We start from the raw sequence: 18,851 nt of genomic DNA, 5'->3' as shown, positions 1-18,851 counted from the left end.
AAAAAAACTGTTTACCCGCTGGACTTGATTCATTCCAATCGTTTGTTTATCGAACTTGTTTCATTTTGAAGAATACACAATTTACCAGAATATTTTCGCGTTATCGTGAAGAATCTTTTCCTGGTTAAATATTAGAAAGTGTACAATATATTTCCTCGTCAGCGGTTTTTCTCTTACTCCAATCGAAGAATCTCGCTACGTGGAACATGAGCGCAAATTTGTGGCCATCCTGTAGATTCCTGTTCTTTTTTTACTTGTGTCTTTTTACACTTTCCTTTATTCCGCTCATTACTTGCATTACTGCTTCAATTACTACTTCTAAATGCAAAACAAGGTACGATCGAAACGAATTGTACGTATTATTTTATATCTGACGTGTTAATATCTGTTCCTTCCAACATTTGTCTAGAATTTTCTACAATTTTTTTTTTCTCGCCCAACATTTGATTTGAGACAAAAATGTGAATCCCTCTTCGTCTTTCTCGCATGCACTTTCTTTGTTCCTAATTCTCTGTCTCTTTTAAAGAAACGTCGGACCGAGATGATTAAGCGAACCTTGGCAAAGTTTAATTAACAAATTTGCTCGTTTGAAACGTACTTTTTTCCGCATTTACAACAAATGAGTGCACCAATGTTCAAACGAGCTTGGAGAGAAAGAAGAAAGGAAAAAAGAAACGGCGACTGAAGATGAAGAGCCAGCTGTAAGATTTTTTTTTCAACGTCCATCATTTATGCAATCGCCTTTTGTAGGTATGTAAGCGCCATACAAATAATATCGAATAATTTAACGGCGTTGGGAATTTTTTTTCTAAGATCTTCTAAGAGGGGGCACCTCTCTTGCAGACCCCAGGAATGGCGTGCATAATAAACTAATACGGCACTGCGACCAGTACAAAATGGTCGACGTGCCTTGGTCGTGTCGTTGACGGTGGGCCTGCGTTACCAGCACCAGCCCGTGCTATTGAACCGAGTCCCGTATCGGAGACGAGACGGAGTAAATAACGCCCGTGAAACGTGCGCGGACGCAGCTAAATGGCGCGATAGAACCGCACCGCCTCTCTCCGGGGTACGTATTTTCCGCGCGATCCACCTGTCAATAAAAAGTACGACGGCGACAACAAAGTGCACGAGTACAAAGCGCGCTCTCGAGCGCCGATTCCCGTCCCGAGTTGGCGTCCGCGCGCGCGCGCGCGATCATTCGGGCCTTCCTTCTCTCCTCGCGATTTTGAATCTCGCACGTGAGATTTCGCTCTCGCGCGGGGAAAATCGCCGCTCGAGGCAGCGACGTTGTTCCCCGAGACGACGCGAAGAAACGCGCTCCGATTTCGCTTCAACGTCGCTCAACTCCTCCCCAGGTGAGACTTCTCCGACTGTTTGCAGTCTACGTGCGGTCGTCGAGGAAGATCGAGAACGAGCGAGGGACGTGAGGAGCGATGGAGAAGCGGCAGGAGGTGCTCGCCCCGTTTTCCTCCGGTGAGTCTTTCGCCGCACATTTGTATGCTCGACTCGCCTTTCTCCGTCTGTCACAAGAAAGTGCGTGGTCGGGCCGTTTTGTTGTGTAGGCGTGTAGGTACAAGGCGTTTGTCGAACTAGACTATATTTATTTTTATATATTTCCATGTGCAGTTTTATGTTTATTTCGCGACATACGCGGTGTACCTAGACGATTGTTATTAAATAATATATATATGTGGATTTTTATATATTAAATATTTAAAAAATTAACTGTGAAATTTATTGAAAAAAAGATAAATATTTCTAGAGGAAAAATATTTATTTAAATATCTGTTGGAAAAGTTTCCAATAGTTTATATTTTAAAGCTGATAGGAATAATCTCTAGCAACGATTACATCATGGTTTTAAAATAAAACATTGTATGTATAATATTTCTTGTTGGAATTACTTCCTATTGAATTGAATGAATTTTTGTAAAGAGAAAAATACTAGTTTTATTGTATTGAAAAGTACAAATGAATACTAGATAGAATCTTAGGAGAAATAAATGTACCAGTATGTATTGGATTGGAATAATCTCATGCAGTAGCAACCCTGATATGTTTGGTGCATATATGTATCATTGCTATTTATGTCGTAACAGAAACAAAAGAATATTCTTGAAGTAATCAATACCATGAATCAAGTAGAGGAGCAACATACATGCACACTTTCTCTATATTCTGGAAAATATTTAAGATATACAATAGTATACATTAATTTTATATTGTAATATTTTTTAACATCACATAAATAGAATATAACGATGTATCATATAAATAGAAAAATGTTTATAAGCAAGGTTGCTTTATTCAATTATGATCTATAAATGTAAATATAATATTTGCATTATATTGTATTATATATACATTTATAGATCATTAATTTTAGAGTGCTTTTTAGTCTTTAAATTTTTACAAGCAATTTTGCATTATTGAATTATGATCTATAAATGTAAATATAATATTTGCATTATAGTGTATTATGTATTGTATACATTTATAGATCACTAATTTCAGAGTGCTTTTTAGCCTTTCAATATTTTAGAAATCACTTCAAGCATAACACACACTGCAGAAGTTTCCTTATTATATTATACTATATATATATATATATATATATATATATATATATATATATATATGTTCGTATTATGCCTCTGCACGTGAGCAAAGACATTAGAGGAATCTAATCTGCAAATTTTCGCCAGTGTTTAACTCATCCATTAAAGCGACATTAAAGCGAGTTTAACGTTAAATGGCGCGGTAAAACGCTTACTGCGGTATTCTATCGTGAGAATTCCATTCCATGTGTATCTAAAAATTAACGATAGTTTTGCACTTAATATACACTGCAACAAAAATAATCCACTTAATTTTTTCGCAGCACGACCGATCATTATTTCATAAGAGGAAGAAAAAAAAGGAAACTTAAAAAAATCTTAATCCCAATCTTGGTTTATACCCTCGTTTTTAATGCATCATTTAAAAGCCACGAGATACCGAAAGTTTCTTCAGGAAAATTTGTGTACTCCAGTTATTATTTCTTAGCGCGAGCGTGGAATTTCGTACCATCATTTGCAAGATAATTACTTTGCGAGCGCTAAAAGGCTTCTCTCCACGTGCAAGCCAATAAGTATCGCTGTATCGAATACTGACGATCCGACAGTCTCGTCGCTGAGAAGCTCTCTCTCTAGCCTCGCTCTTTCTCTCAGGATGAAGGGGGACCGATCGTTACGGGCTACCCCAGCGAAAATCATTACTACCAGAATATTTAATAATGCTGATAATACCAAGTCGGAGTCGCCGCGGCCTACATTCAAATGCCAGCTGGAGTAACACAATTGCATCTGTCTGTCTCTTTCTTCCCGGATCATTTCCTGGTAACCGACGCCGTTGTCGAAGGGTTGCTGTTTATATCGTCGAAGCTTGTTACTAGCTGTGGAGAAACCTTTTCGCGGCAAATTGATAACTGTCAGATGAAGAAATATGATGTATTGAAGACGTGAATATTGAAACAGATGGAGAGTTTTATTGTGAGATAAAATCAAGTATTTCATTATTTAATGCGTTTAGAAATGCAGGACACGTGCCTCTCTTTTCTTTTCTTCGTTATATTTTGCATTTAGAGACATAAAATATTAGTACAAAAGTACAAAAAGAGCCTACAGATAATGGTTCTCATAATATCCATTTTAATATCGTATGAAATTTAATTTCAAAACATTTAAAAAAATTATATATTAAATATATATTATATATATATATATATATATATATATATATATATATATATTAAACCGCATTTTCTGATATTATTTCATATTGAAGTTATTAGTTCTATGTAGATATACATGTATATGTAAACCGATTGGGACATAATTGCGTTTAATTAGTAAAATCAATAAAATAATAATAATACAATATAATAATAATAATAAATATAATAAATATAATAATAATTTTCATGCAGAATTTTCGCTTCTACTTCATGAACTTTTACATGCGATATCTCGAAAATCGTGCATCTTCTTTAAAGTAATATTAAAGTTTAAAACGACACATAAAATCGCTTTAATATCGAGGCATCCAAAGTTCTTTTATAAACTTTAACTTATAAGTTACAAGTTATATAAATAACTGAAGATTGAAGAGCTCTATTTAAAGCTCAGATTAGAGTTTTAATATTGCAAACAAAGGGAAAAGAATTATTTCCCAATAGGTTTTATCTTATTGTTAGTAGAATGTTAATGTAAAATTTTTGAATTAACGAATTCACTGATATCAATCGATCGCAACCTTCAACTATAATCCTTTCTTCGTCTCTTTCTATTTCTATTTGTAGAAAGTGAGAAACGGATACAGATTTGAACTTGAATCCAAGTTAATCGATATTGATGAAACTATTCGTTTATTCATAAAGATATTCAGAGCGTTTTATATCTCAACAGAGTTACCATGAAGGCGATGGCCTGATAAAATTTCCGAAAAAGCGGAAGATTACTGTCTACGAGAGGACGTGAAAAGCCGAGAGGAGGTCGGATCCGGAGGCGGCAATTGAAGATTCGTATCGGGCTACACTTGGCAAGGGATGGAAAGATACAAATCTAACAAACATGCCGCTGCGCTGATGCCAATAGCGGAGGTGGTGGTGGAAGCAGCGCGAGTTGAAGGTTGGCGGCGGCGAGTCGTAGGGTCGCGGGGGTGCCCGGAGGCGGCGGGGTGGCGCGCACGGACCAGCGGATCAATTCGCGCTCCGGGACCTACACAGGGGGAAAAGCAACAGTCTGTCAGCCCCTTTCCACCCGGAAAAGTCGCTCCGGCCACGGTACGCTATTATCTCTCTCGCGCGCATCCGTCTCAAGGTTTTCGTCGAGAAGTCCAGTCGGACGACGACGATGACATCCGTCGTCGCGATTTTATATCGCGAGAGAAGATCGCGAAGAAAGAGCCTGGTACACGCGAGACTGTGCGGCCTACGATAGAGAGAGAACAGAGAAACCCGTGGGAAATCCTACGCAAGCTATTACAACTGGCAGCATCGGCAACGCGCGTAAAGAACGTCGACATTATTAACGCGTCGCGGGAATTATAGCATATATCCTGCTTACGTCAAAATTAAGAACCGCGGCGGCTGCAGCGCGAGTCGAATCGAACCTTGTAGTACCTTACCTTAGTCTTATTATGCGACGCGTTGCGTTACAGTTTTCTGGGTTGTTTCTCACGAACGAGAGAATGCGAGAGATTGTTCGAGTCGCATGCAGTTGAGAATAAACAACTAATGAATTGATGTCGGTTCTTTTCCGATTTCACGTTTCCACGTCGCTGTGAGATCTTTAACATTCAACGTTCGCGTTCGATTGCCCGATTTGGTGTCTGGTTTGACCTTAGTACTCGATGATATTGTCAACTCGGAGAGAGAAAGCTCGTTTCGATCAAACACGTCGTGAGGAAAGTCCTCGAGAGGGCGATGTTACGTTATCCGCTTACTTAAGCGGGACGCGAGTTGTCGTTAGTGGAATACGTGATTTGACCTGATTTCCATTGAATATGCCTTTATGCAGTATCCAAGAGAAAGAGAGAGAGAAAGAGAGAGAGAGGAGCCGGAGTCCGTGGAGATGACGCCGTCGCGGGGGCCGGCGATTGTCACAGAGTCGCTCGTTTGTTCCCAAGCCCAGTGAGTCAATAGTGAGGCGGCGCGAGGAGGATGACGTTTAGATATCGGTTTTCCGGTATCGCGCTTTGGAACTCTCCCTCCGATTACACACGACTCGCTTATACGCGCCAATAAATTACTTTGCTCTTTTTACACCATCCCTCTACCCCACCGCGCGCTTCCGCTATCGAGCGACGAAAAATGTAGCACCCATGTCCCTCGTTGAGCACGCTAATAGAACGAAGGAGTCTAGCAGTAGAATCCAGTTCTTCCCGAAGCATAAATTTTTTAATTAACGCAGTTAATACAGGGACAATGGCGACGATATCACTTGCTGATCTTAAAGATAAACACTTGTCAGACAGGAGCGTTGTGTATGCTTGCAGACGAGTGTCCGAACAGCGGCGAGGATAGCGAGGAGGATGTAATAACCGATTACCTTGGCTCATCGCACTCCGACTGCGATCGCGTACCACCAATCATTAATGGAGATCTGCGCGGCCTGAGTTTGCACGGCAGCATAGTCACGGGGATTGGCTACATCACCAAAGACAATACCGATAAAGCGTCGATCGTCATGTCCGAGAGCGGCGAGGAACAGCAGTACCAGCGGCAGCAACAACAGCAGCAACAACATCCGTTGCTCGCACTCGGCACTAATATACAAACCCAGCCTAATCCTCTGGTACCCATCATTAGCGTCACACCGCATTCACCTGGTCTGGCGAAGAACTATCCGGTTCTAGGTAACATTTCGCGAGCTTTAGCGGAAAATACAAGAAATAAGATTGAAATTTGACGTATCAAGATATTATGTTCTTGTTTTATTCATTTAACGTGTTACACAATATGAATACTAAAAAAATTAATATAATTTACGTAAAAATTATAGAAATAAAGTTTAGTAAAATTTCGATTATCCTTTTTCTAAATCACAAGCGAGTATTTTTATTTCAATGCGATTTAACGAATTGCAACTTGGTTTGTTTTTTCATAGAAGAGAACTTGCAACAGCTGCACGAGATCCACGATTGCATTCAGCGTATGCGAGACCTTACGTTGGGCACCTTGGGGTACCACATTCGCGTGTCCAACAACTCCGACGCTCCGCAAAGATTGACTTCCTCCTGCCCGTCCCTGTGTCCGCTGATCACCGCCGAGCTCGCGTCTCGTTCCGGTAACAATCATCACCATGACACTGGATCCGATCCAGATCTCTTTCTCGCCAATTGCTCCACCAACAGTTCCCCGACGCATTTCCCGACGGCGGGCAGTCGCGCCCGCACGCAACAGTCGCAGAGTATAGACAGGCGACGCAGCTGGACCGGAGATCTGGAAGATCTGGAGGAGAGCCGGCGTGGTAACCGTCGATATTCTCAGAATCATCTGCAGGCCCAAAATATGGTTAATATCGTCCGTTTTTTGTTGAAACCAGGGCACGATCCGATCTCGGTGAGTTCAAGTTTCGATGCCGCAGGATTTTGATGCTACGCAAAAGAATATTTTGTCATTATTTTTATGTAATGCATGCGCATTTTTTTCTTTTATTTAAGAAATATAAAAATTTCCCATCTTCGCGCGCATATTCTGCGTAGCATCGAGATCTGAACTCGTCGAAATTATATCGGTCTTAAATGCCCGGTCACTCTTAACACTCTCGCTTTACAATGGTGGCATGGCTCTGGTTGCTTGCGCATTATACGTTTCCCGCCAAGGCCGCCGCTCTAATGCTCGCCACACAATCACAACGTACCCCATTTACTCGTTTCAGCGACAACGCAGCATTAGTTTAAGTAGCCTAGACAGCGAAAACGAGCTAGAATTAGATGGAAAACCGTGTGCTGGACCGGTAAGCGTAGGCAATCGGGCATGCAGGTCACAAACGAGCACTCACTCGCTGAACGAAGCTGATCTTGTACAGGTAAATTTCAGAGATCCCCTTCGAGGGACGCGATTCCCTCTTTCCCGTGCACAGGCATACTATATAGCGAATTTTTCTTTGACAGAGTGAATATCAGAAGATAGTCACAAAGAGGGGTAGTCAGAGATTAGCAGAAAGTAGCAGTTTAATGCCAGGACTGACTGGTTCGCGTTTACCTCTTCAGAAATCCATATCGACGCCCTCGATCGTTACACCGCAAGTTCACGCACATTTAGCCGAAACCGGAACTCGGACGACGCCTTCACTCGCAGCGTAAGTCTATTATGCGAAGGATTGAAGATCGCATAGCTAGATCGATGATGAAAAAACCATCTTAGAAATTACATGTATTTTCTATCATTGAAAATCATGTCTCTCTCTTAAACAAGAACAAAAATATTTTTAAGCTTTTTCAAACAATCGTAATCTAGCTTGTGATCTTGTTATAAATTAACGCACAAAAAAGCTATGCACACATCTCGCGCGTATTATAAACTCATGCGTGCATAGGCATTCATGTGTGTATATGTATTTTCACGCGTATATATTTTGTCTAATTTTTTTCTTTTTTAAGATTTTTCAATTTTTCGCACAAGTAGAAACTTATTTCAAAAATAAACACAGACGTGTGTCCGTGCATGAACTTTTATAAACTAGTAGAATGGAGATGTTTCTTTCTATTTCTCTCTTTTTCTTAGAGATGTCTACATTCATGAATGTTTAAAACATTCTGCATTATGTAAATCTCTTAGCATGACTGCTCGCGTGTCATTTTGCCGTAAGCCACATGAAACATGAACGCAAGAAAATGTTATATTATTTATTAATATAACTAATATCTTGAAATTTTCATTGTCTGAGAGATCAAAATAATAAACAAATAATAATAATATATCCATTATTGATCCGCAAGTAGTAATAATAGTAGTAAAAGTAATAATTTATATTTCTCTTTCTTTTTCTCTCCTTGATAAACACATTTGCCAAACATTTACCATTTTTCTTAAACGCAAGCAGTTTGCTATTTCAAATATTCAATATCAATGTGCTCTTCTGCAACATAGTATCGAAGAATATTTCGACTATAATATTTTATTTTACACGATAGTTGCTTATATATAGTTTGCGTTTGTACTTGAAAATTTGCTATACAATCCTGCATGAAACAGCCGTGAAAGAAACGAAAAGGGTAGCGGGAGTGAGACAGAAACTGAGGATCTTCATACATCACACAGCCACGAATTCCACGAAGAACGGGAGGGCACTCCGAGTGTCCAGATATGCCTTGACGAGCTTTTGACCGAGTGAGTAAAATTTGATGCCTTAAAATCTTCATATATATTCAACCGAATTATTTATGATATTGCAAATATATTTTTAATGTCTCTGATGGAAATGGTTTGTACGCCGGTTTGCCGCCAATCGATCAATTTTAACAACTACAAATAGAAAGAGAGTCTACAGTTGCATTACAACTGTGAAACTAAACATAGATGAATCTAGATACATTTATTATTTTAAATTAACATAAATTTCTACATATTTATGTATCTCTTTTTATCTCTTAATTATAGCCTACAAGATTTGAATTTGTGTGTGTGTGTGTGTGTGTGTGTACACACACACACGCTATATATAAATACCTATAATGTTTCATGGCAGTTTAATGTCACTTAAGACTCATTAAAAATTATTGAATTTTTTAAATGCCAATCTATGAAAATTGCTATGTCACACATAGCTCGTGCATGCTACACATTTCTTTTTGAACACGTAGTTTTGATTGCACAGCGGCTATACACATATATATACTTCTATATCTCATGATAAGCTAATTGGATCGAAATGCTTTTATAGTTGCACTGCTGATCACATATAACAAGATACGATTTTAATTAAACGTCTTATTTGAAATCGAACAATGTCGACATTTATACTAATTTTTCAGTGGTACTGCATACGATGATCATCATTCCGAAAAGACTAGAAGGAAGCGCGGTTCCATCTTCTTTCGCAAAAAGAAGGTAGAGGATAACTAAATCCAGTTACGTAATATATCATTTGGATGAATCTACTGTACTAAAATCTCATTTTAGGATAAAAGCGGCAAAAAGAGTCATCTGTGGGTAACGTTGACGATAGGCTCTCAAGGAAGCCTACTGTGTGACGTTTGTATGAAACATTCGACGAATAAGCCGCTCCTTCATTGCGATAGTAAGAGAACTATTTATTTCAAGTTAAATGCGTGATTACCTCGACTTTTATGAATAATTAACTTATGTAGAAATTATATCTTAATTTATTCTTATTATTAAATCAGTTTGCGGAGCATCCGTTCATCAAAGCCAAAGCTGCAAGGATCAATTGATGCTGGAATGCATCAAGTCTAAACATCACTCCAGCAAATCCACATCAAAATCTTTATCGAGCGTTTCCACAATTTCAAGTAATAACAGCATTAACAAACGTGGTTCCACAACATCGTTGCCTCTGCCAGCGTCATCCGGAAGCGGAAGGTAATATAAGTTTCATCGACGATAAAATTATACATCTTTTGCATTGGATCTGCGTATCTGTGGTTCAAGATTCGCACGCAAATGGCATGGCGCTGGGCCTAAGCTCGGAGTTTATAATAAACTCCTCTTATACTTGTGCGAAACGAGTAATGAGTAACTCGGATCGTGTTTTTTTTTTCCAATTGGCAGACTAGGATTCATTGTTTCATTTCATATATATTTTTAGGCGAGAAAGAAGATATATTTAATAATTTTATTGATTGAGTATAAAAAATATTTGTTATTTATTTAATTGTATTTAATATATACATAGTAGGTAGTATATATAACATATATGTGAAAGATGTTTGAAAAGCCTTAAACTAAAGAGTTGTGCGTGTGTTTTGTTACTCCGAGGCTTTGGCTGGCTCAGAAGCTTATTTCTTCGTTAATTTTGCAGTTTAGCAACATCAATAGTACGGCAAGCTTTAGCGCGTTCAGCCTCGTGCCGCCTACATTTTGACTGATAATATTATTTACATATTATACGTATTACTTATACAGAATATCATATGCTCAGACTACCTCAGCTAGTTTTTCGTTTACTACACAAACTATACCTGAAATAATACTAACGATTGATATTATACTTACATTATTAATTACACAACAACGAGAAATAATAACGATAGCACATTGACTTGGTAATTTTGAGGATTATTTGGTTTTCTAATTTTAACGTCATGTTGCGTTTGTGATAAAAGAACACAAGGTTATCTATTGATGACTAAAAATCGCTTGCATATGGGGAACGATTCGTTAAGATAGATCGACGCATAAAATCGCAAAGAAAAAAAATTAACAAGAAAAATGGAGGAAAAACAGCCTGGCAGGCGAAATGAAGTTGCCCTAATACAGTTATGTGCTTTTTCCTTCTCCCGTGCATTCTCCCTCGTGCAACCACGTGCAAACCGATCGATTGTACGACGATTAAAGGGAAATTAACAGCCACAAGAAAACCATGTCAAGCTACAGCCCTTGGCGGCGAGTCGCTACTAAGCTTGGAGTCAAGTAAGTCTCTGATATCTGATGTGTTCCTCCTGTATTCTGTTCCGAAAGCGTTTCGTTCGTTTCTGTTCGTGTGTTATTCTTATTACACGCGTCTAGTAAAAAGACGCGCGTCTCTCGTTCCTCGATTTTTTTCTCGCACACATATACACATATCGTCTTCGAATCTGTCCACACGGTAATCAAATCTTCATATTGTATAATCGGAAGAAACATCATATCTTTGCCCTGCCTGTGCTTCTGATCTTGTGCTTGCTTCTTCTATGATTTGTGTCCATACAATGAGATATATATATATATTTATATATATTTTGTGTTTCATATCTTCTCGTTGTAATCTTCTTAAATTCTAGCGCGTAAGTTCACGTGTATATTAGTCCATAAGGTATTTTCTCCGTGATAATTATATTTTATATATATATATACACACATCAAACACACATATGTATTATACAATAGATACATGTTCGTGACATATGTTATCATATAATTTCTTTTTCTTCTTTCCTTTCTACACAGTTTACACCCAGTTCAATCCTGTCAGATAGATAATTTGTCACATTTTTTTATCTCATTGTTTCTGCATTTCTCAATGTCATCATGACACTTCATACTTGAATATTCATATAGACAGTTTTCGCAGTAATTTGTCAAGAGGTTTTGGGTCGGGTCGGGATTTACGATTTAATGAACATAAAAATAAATAATGTTCTTCGTATTTCCCCGTCATACATAAATCCGCATTTCTGATCAATTAGAGAAATTTAAATATAAATTGTAGGATATGATAGGAGTGAAAAAAGAAAGTGGTTGCATTTATTACGCGTATCCCACCCGACCTGAACTCGGAGGAACTTAAAAGCTCTCGGTTATGCGCTTTTTGTTATTAATATCAAAGACTTTAATCTCTCTCTGAATTTATCTTAAATCTGCTAGCTCTATCGCTATGCATTTCGACGAACAACAATAATTATATTACAATGCAGTATAGCTTAATAATATATTGGATAAATATATATATATATACATATTGACTGTATAATGAGAATTGGATGAAGATTCACATACGCTTAAATGAAGATGTCAAATATCATCTTGGCAAGGTTTGTATAGACATGGTCTGAGACAAGTCTAAACTAAAAAAACAGTTTTGCAACGCGTATTATTCTTCAGTCTTCTTAATAAAAGGCCGGCATCTCAATACGTTAATTTCAAGAGTCTCTCAAGCTGGAATTCAACCTAACGTTATATGCATTGTTTATGGGGAGAGTAAGATTTTTTCCTTAATCACATATAGTGCTTTATGAAACAAAGCTATATCTTTCTTTCAGTCAAACGATAAACGAAGAGAAAGATGGCGAGGGCGGGCAACATCGTGATCTTCCCAGGTTTGTAAATATCTTTCCTTTTTTTTCTTTTCTATATATAGATATTATAATAAACTTTGGCCCACGTAATCAAAGCAATATTACCGGTAATCTCATAACGCTTTAACAAAATTGAAGAATCAAGAGAAAAACTAATACAATAATTTTTTTTCATTTCAGTGGATGGGAAGAATTTGATTTCGGTGATGACGTTCATCAATTCACCGTAGACGATCTCGACGATATAGATCCCGACTTAACGTTGGGAAAGGAAGAACACGATTCCTGGAGCTCCGCGATCGGCCGTAACATTGCTCTGCGCCTCGTCGATCATTGCGAGCGCGAGGTGAAAAGACAGGAACATATATATGAGTTCGTGCTCACGGAGAAACACCATTGCTTGGTGCTGCTCGCGATGGAAAAGATTTTTGCGGAAGGACTGCGACGGCACTTTCGTCTCGGTCAGCCGGATCTTGAGCGTATGTTTCCCCGATTGCGGGATCTGATCGACATCCATCTACGATTTCTACAAAAACTGCGGAAACGCCAGAACGCCAATCCCGTGGTCTCTACGATCGTCGATATTCTAATCGAGCAGTTCTCAGGCGATAACGCGCAACGCATGAAAAGCGCATACGGAGAATTTTGTAGTCGTCATCGGGATGCCGTCGAGACATACAAATATTATTTGCGTAACGATCCTCGCTTCGCCCGCTTCGTACGATATTGTCAGGTATATTTTAGTAATAAACAACACAATTTAATTTACGCAGGATTCTAGTGTGAATAGTACAATCCAAAATAAAATATCGATGTTTTTAGACGAATCCCTTATTGAAAAAGAAAGGTATACCTGAATGTATACTTTTTGTTACTCAACGTTTGACAAAGTATCCATTACTGATCGAGCCACTCATCAAAACCAGCACTGTGCAAGACGAAGGTGAAGATTTACGTAAAGCACTGATCCTCGTTAAAGAGATCTTAGCTGATGTAGACGCCTGCGTAGCCGATAAGGAGCGAGAAGATAGAAAATTAGAGATATACAATAAGTGAGTTTCGATTTTTTTTCTTTCGCGTTTTCTTATTTTTTATTCGATGTCAGTTATCTCTTTGAAACTAAACGATGATATTTTCACAGGATTGATGCGAAGTCATTCGTGACATATCGTGGTGCCAAATTTAAAAAGTCGGATATAATCAACAGAATCTTGAAGTTTGAGGGCACTGCATACTTGATGCAAGGTCGTGGAAAAATGATTGCCATCGTAGTGGTCGTTCTCTCAGACATATTGTTTTTCTTGGCTGAGAGGGATCAGAAATACGCGTTCTTCGTGCCTGACAATAAAGCCGGTATAGTGTCGTTACAGAAACTGTTAGTTCGCGAAAAAGCTCGTCAAGAATCTAGTATTTATCTGATAAGCAGCAATCCGGCTGAACCTGAGATGTTTGAACTAAAGATTCAGAAACCAAAGGATAAGCAATTATGGATACAAGCTATTCGATCGGCAGTCGAAGCTTGCCCACAAGAATCTGAGAATGAGACTGAAGCGCTGATGGAAAATAGTAATGAATTACGGGACATTCGTTCCTCTTCGATCTCGTTGGCTTCTGTTGAAGAAAAGCAACGTATCGCCAAAGCTAAGGAATCACATATACTTAGAATTGTCGGTATGTCCTGCTTTCTTCTAATTCTCTTTATAACTTTTAATATTATTATTTTATGTAAGTCAATTATATTTATAAATAAAAAAATTTATCATTGCAGACGAATTGCGAAAAAAAGATACCGAGCAGGCGCTGCTGTTTGAAGACAAGATCAATTTGCAAATGCGACTTTTACAAGCCGCAAACATTTGGAGCGGGAACGAGAGTGACAATGAAAGAATCGAGAAACTTGAGAAAGAAGGCGCCGATTATACTCGATTGGTGCATAATGAGAGGACTGATACCACTCAATTATGGCAAGAGGTTAATGTTAATTCTAAGTTATATTTCGCGATTATTTATTGGATTCTTAATCTATTAGTATGAATGACTAGAAATAAATTTTATGTTTAACATAGGTATTTGTAGCCGTACAAGAAGCGACACGTCTCGCTAGCTCATTATCGTTCAGCGCGGGTGGTGCTAATTTATCGAGAAGTTTAAGTTCTGCCGGTGAACGTCACAGTGAAGCTTACGTTCCACCGGCTCTTTGTGTGCCTCGAAGAGCCGAAACTTTCGCCGGTTTTGATCACAATAAGGTATGTAAAAACAGAGCAAAAAAAAATAACAATTATGAAAGTGCAATCAAGTACTTTAATCACGCTTTTAGGAGAGGTATCCGCTGCGTGATCCAAACGCATTGCACGCCGTAATTCCCGTTCCGAAACTTGGCGAGTTACCGAAAGAAAATCCCGATGAGAAGGAAGAATTGGAGACGAACAAGGATCAGCAGTGGGCGGCAATACGTTTGTCTCATCATGTTTATACGTTGCTTTGTATAATAAGCAGTCAGATGACGACAATTGACAGCCTACAGGCGCAATTGGCCGCGTGTAAGGATGGCGGCACGGGTAAATCGTCCAATAATCGTCCAAATCCGAATCGTCAGTTAGAAGAGCTGCGAAATCTGCAGGATCAGCTCTGTCGAGAGAAAGCGGCGTTTCGCGCTGCCTCTCAGCAGGAAAAAATCCAATTGGAGGAAGAACGGGCCGAGCTGGCCCGACAAAGAGAACAACTGGCTGCAGAACAGCGAGATGTGACACAGCAACGAGATCAATTGTATCGACGGCTCGAAGCGTTGGACCGACAGGGCATCACGTTGGTCGGAAGTTCCACAACCGGCTCGATTCATCTATCGCATTTGACGCAAAACACTGACACGATGCAAAGCACACGCGGCAAAGCGCAACCCGAAGCCAAACGCATCCCCCTAAATCTGATTAGCGCGACAAATCAGCAAAAAGTTCAAAGCAACTTGCCGGTCAAACAACAATTACCGCTAAAGCTTGCTAGTGGGAGTAACAACAATACAAGGTAAAATCGGCTTGTCTAATATTAATATTACATTGTGATATCACGTTGATATTTTACAATAAAAGCATGTTTATGTTTTTCAATCTATAGAAGTAGTAGTACCACGAGTAATAACAGTCCAGATCGACACTCTAGAACGGGCAGTAGTCCGGCGATCGTCACCAGCTCTGCGTATTCTTCGCCGGAGCTCGGAAATAGCCATCATCACGGAATCAGCAGCGGGAGTCACACGTACTCGTCGAATCGATCACTTCGAATCACTCGCTCTCCGCCCGAAGTTTCGTATGCGCAGCAACAACAACAGCAGCAACGAAGCGCAGAGCAACAATCGCAGCAGCAACAACAGCAACCGCTGGAGGAAGAGGTGATTTTTTTCTGACGATTCTTCCGATTCGGTCGCAAGCACTCATCACGTTCGTCGCGCGCCGCTGCTGCTACTGGTGGTACAACCACGCCAACCTCCACGCCAACACCGTCGCCGCGCAGCCAGTCGCGGAACAGTCAGCCCCGAAGTCGCGTTAAGTCCTTTTGACTTTCGACATAAACTTCTTACGGTAATGCAGTCTATACTTTATCCGGTGCTTTGCGGATACAAGCTTTTGAAATCTCATCGTAATTTCTTATCATTTTGCGTCCTTCTTCTTTTATTGTTTCTCGTGTTTCATTTTTTTTCTCATTACTTTGATCGTCTTACGACAGCATCTTCTACATGCATCTTTTTATTTCACATCCGTTGAGATTATACTTGAGTGCAATACGAGAATTTATCTTACCCTCACATCACAATGATACTATCATTAATAAATCCGAATAATTAGCCTCGGTAAAGTTGGGAGAAGAAAAAAAAATAATAATTGTTACGTTCCAACTGCTACAACTGATGGCAATAATATAATTTTTATGTCAAATTTCATGAAATTACCTTGACGAAAGAAATATACGTTAAGAATAAAATCCAATTTCTATTAAGAGTTATGCATAATAATCAGAAGTGCTCGTGGGAGACAAAGAGAGAGAGAAAGAAAAAAGTATTAATGGCCGGCGAATAGCAAAGTAGATCTGCCGATCTTGTTAAAGTCTTGCTCGTTATGTTATTAAGCCGACTGACAATTTTAGAAACACAAGATTTTAGACGAATCTTTTAAGCAAACCTGTTGCTGCTTGCTGAAATATGCAAGATAGATGAATACATATATATATTATGGTTACATATACATTGAATGTGTACATATATACTTTTTCATGAGTGTGTATGTGTAATTGATTATGAATGAAAAGACGAATGTACGCGTGTGGTATGTGTTTCTTTTCACACATACACGCATATCTGAGTTATCTTTGTGAATGCACGCTGTTGTGAATGTGAGAGAACGATGGCTATTCTTATATCATAACTATTAAAGTATTTTAATGCTAAAGCGACGTAAGATTTATCATCAACGATAATGAATTATCATCATTACTATTGTTACGTGTGCCAAGCTACTGTCGCAAATCGAAATTAATACTGCATTTTATTTTTGACCAAAATTATTTGTTCCAGAAATAATTCCGTTCGTCAAGAGCACACGATATACACTTGGTATTTTCTCCACTGAAATACCGAAATAGGAATATATATATAAAAAAATAGCGGGAGGAATTCATATATCTGGTATTTCGTTTCGAGATTATTCACTGCCATTATATTGTTATTCTTTATCGAGTGTTCTTTTTCTTATATTATTTCTACAAATTGTACACTATTTATTGTGTTGCTTAAGATTAATAATTAAAGTTTCTATACGAAACTACGTAAAATGTGGAAACTGGGAAAGTTTGTTGTACAAGAATCGCGTAACGAATATCCCATCGTTCCGAATTCGCATCTTTTCGCGGATCTTGTAATCCCCCCTTGTCTGACATATTTTATTTATACATGTATCATGCTTATCAACGAAGAAAGTTTTTAAATAGGAATTTTTTAATCATATAAGGTACTGTATGTCGGAGCTGATTTACTATTCTGTATGTAAATTGCAAACGATACGGTACGTGTATTTAGCATTTATATTAATGAAAATCATCTCATCGAATCAAATCATTCTTATCTTTCAAATTTGAAAAGGACAATTCTGTACGCGAAAATTCCATTAATACGTAAAATATATTGTTATGATGATTGTCAATATGCATCCGAATTATGGATTCCTATACTATTCGGTTTACAAACGGTCATAGTTAAATAACGCTGTGTAAATATACATTCCTTAACAGATAAGACTGGCATGCAATATGATTGAATTGACGAAGGCTAGATAGAGGGTTGATCATTGTAATAGATCGACGATAAGAAAAAAAACGACTAATGAATTGACCTCGTTAAGGAAATTTAAGTAATAATACTATCAACTGCTCGCGTCTCAATCAATCGTGTGGTGACAATAGATCTTAAAAGTATTCCATAAGATATGCTGAATTACGCGAGAGAAAAGAAAAAAAAAGAGAAAAAAAGCACATAAGAGCGATAACTTATTATATACGAATCTATACCTACTATTACTTACTATCTACTGCGATGCCGAGCTAAATAAAAGCTCAAACTCAGACTATTATTGCGATTAGCTGTTACAGTATCTGCCACGGGTGACTTCATATTGTGAGTAACATATAAATTCAAAATTGTACAACTAGTAGCATTCACAACACTCACTAGAGAGAAAAGAAAAAATCGGAAAATTTCAAATTGATTTTCAAAACTAAATTGAAATGTCTGTAATCGATTTAAGAAAACATTTTACACACTCGCGGTGCAAAAGCCACGATGCGATAAAGCGAATCAACGATATCGCATGCTATGCAATCAAATTTTGTGTCTTTCGATGTGAAAAGTGATTATAAAAAAAATGATTTATTCTTAATGACATAAATAAATAAATGAATGAAGTCACATATGCAATCTCCCGTGGGATGACACGCATTGAAGAATCAAATCGGCAACAGCTAAGGATTAGCGCGACGGCCTACGCGCGCCTATCTTGTGGCGTTTTCTATCTTTTTTTTTCCTAGGATAATGTCACGCGGATAGTGACGCACAGTTTGAAAAGATTATATATATATATATATACACATATATACACAGGGTATTCGGAAAATCACCCGCAGTACTTCGGAAAGTGATTTTCTAAACCCAAAAAGAAGGAAAAAAAGCTATATAAATGTAGGAAATAAATTACCGAGTTATAGCCACTTTTACGTTAAAAAAAAAATCTTAATTTATAACTTGGCATCCATCTTTTAAAAATTTTTTAATTTAAATTTTTAAGTTGAATTTTACATTTTACATTTAA

At 38.2% G+C, this 18,851-nt stretch overlaps 1 protein-coding gene across 9 annotated transcripts; it reads left to right on the top strand.

The window, feature by feature from the left end:
* The first annotated feature begins 23 nt into the window (after positions 1 to 23).
* On the top strand, positions 24 to 18,783 carry LOC105251265 (rho guanine nucleotide exchange factor 18). 9 transcript variants are annotated; one of them, XR_889198.3, is made up of 22 exons: positions 24 to 334; positions 527 to 750; positions 844 to 1,066; positions 1,356 to 1,473; positions 6,037 to 6,396; positions 6,648 to 7,102; positions 7,422 to 7,571; positions 7,657 to 7,844; positions 8,741 to 8,875; positions 9,520 to 9,595; positions 9,668 to 9,785; positions 9,892 to 10,087; positions 11,063 to 11,137; positions 12,466 to 12,522; positions 12,682 to 13,234; positions 13,324 to 13,553; positions 13,643 to 14,172; positions 14,270 to 14,472; positions 14,568 to 14,747; positions 14,819 to 15,522; positions 15,613 to 16,076; positions 17,066 to 18,783. XR_889198.3 is itself a non-coding variant. In XM_020027509.2 (21 exons), exons 4-21 carry the CDS (start codon positions 1,434 to 1,436, stop codon positions 15,899 to 15,901), a joined length of 4,539 nt encoding a protein of 1,512 aa, XP_019883068.1. In that variant the 5' UTR covers positions 24 to 334; positions 527 to 701; positions 814 to 1,066; positions 1,356 to 1,433; the 3' UTR covers positions 15,902 to 18,783. The 9 variants fall into 9 exon arrangements, 8 of the variants coding, with proteins under 8 accessions (XP_019883068.1, XP_011256222.1, XP_011256224.1 ...); XM_020027509.2 differs by having other exon boundaries at positions 527 to 701; positions 814 to 1,066; positions 15,613 to 18,783; XM_011257920.3 differs by having other exon boundaries at positions 1,381 to 1,473; positions 15,613 to 18,783.
* Positions 18,784 to 18,851: the final 68 nt, after the last annotated feature.

Source organism: Camponotus floridanus, unplaced genomic scaffold (assembly GCF_003227725.1).
Source record: "Camponotus floridanus strain SB8 unplaced genomic scaffold, Cflo_v7.5 scaffold16, whole genome shotgun sequence".
NCBI lineage: Eukaryota > Metazoa > Arthropoda > Insecta > Hymenoptera > Formicidae > Camponotus > Camponotus floridanus.
Note: the sequence above shows the minus strand (reverse complement) of the source record. Positions and strands in the feature narration are given on the sequence as shown.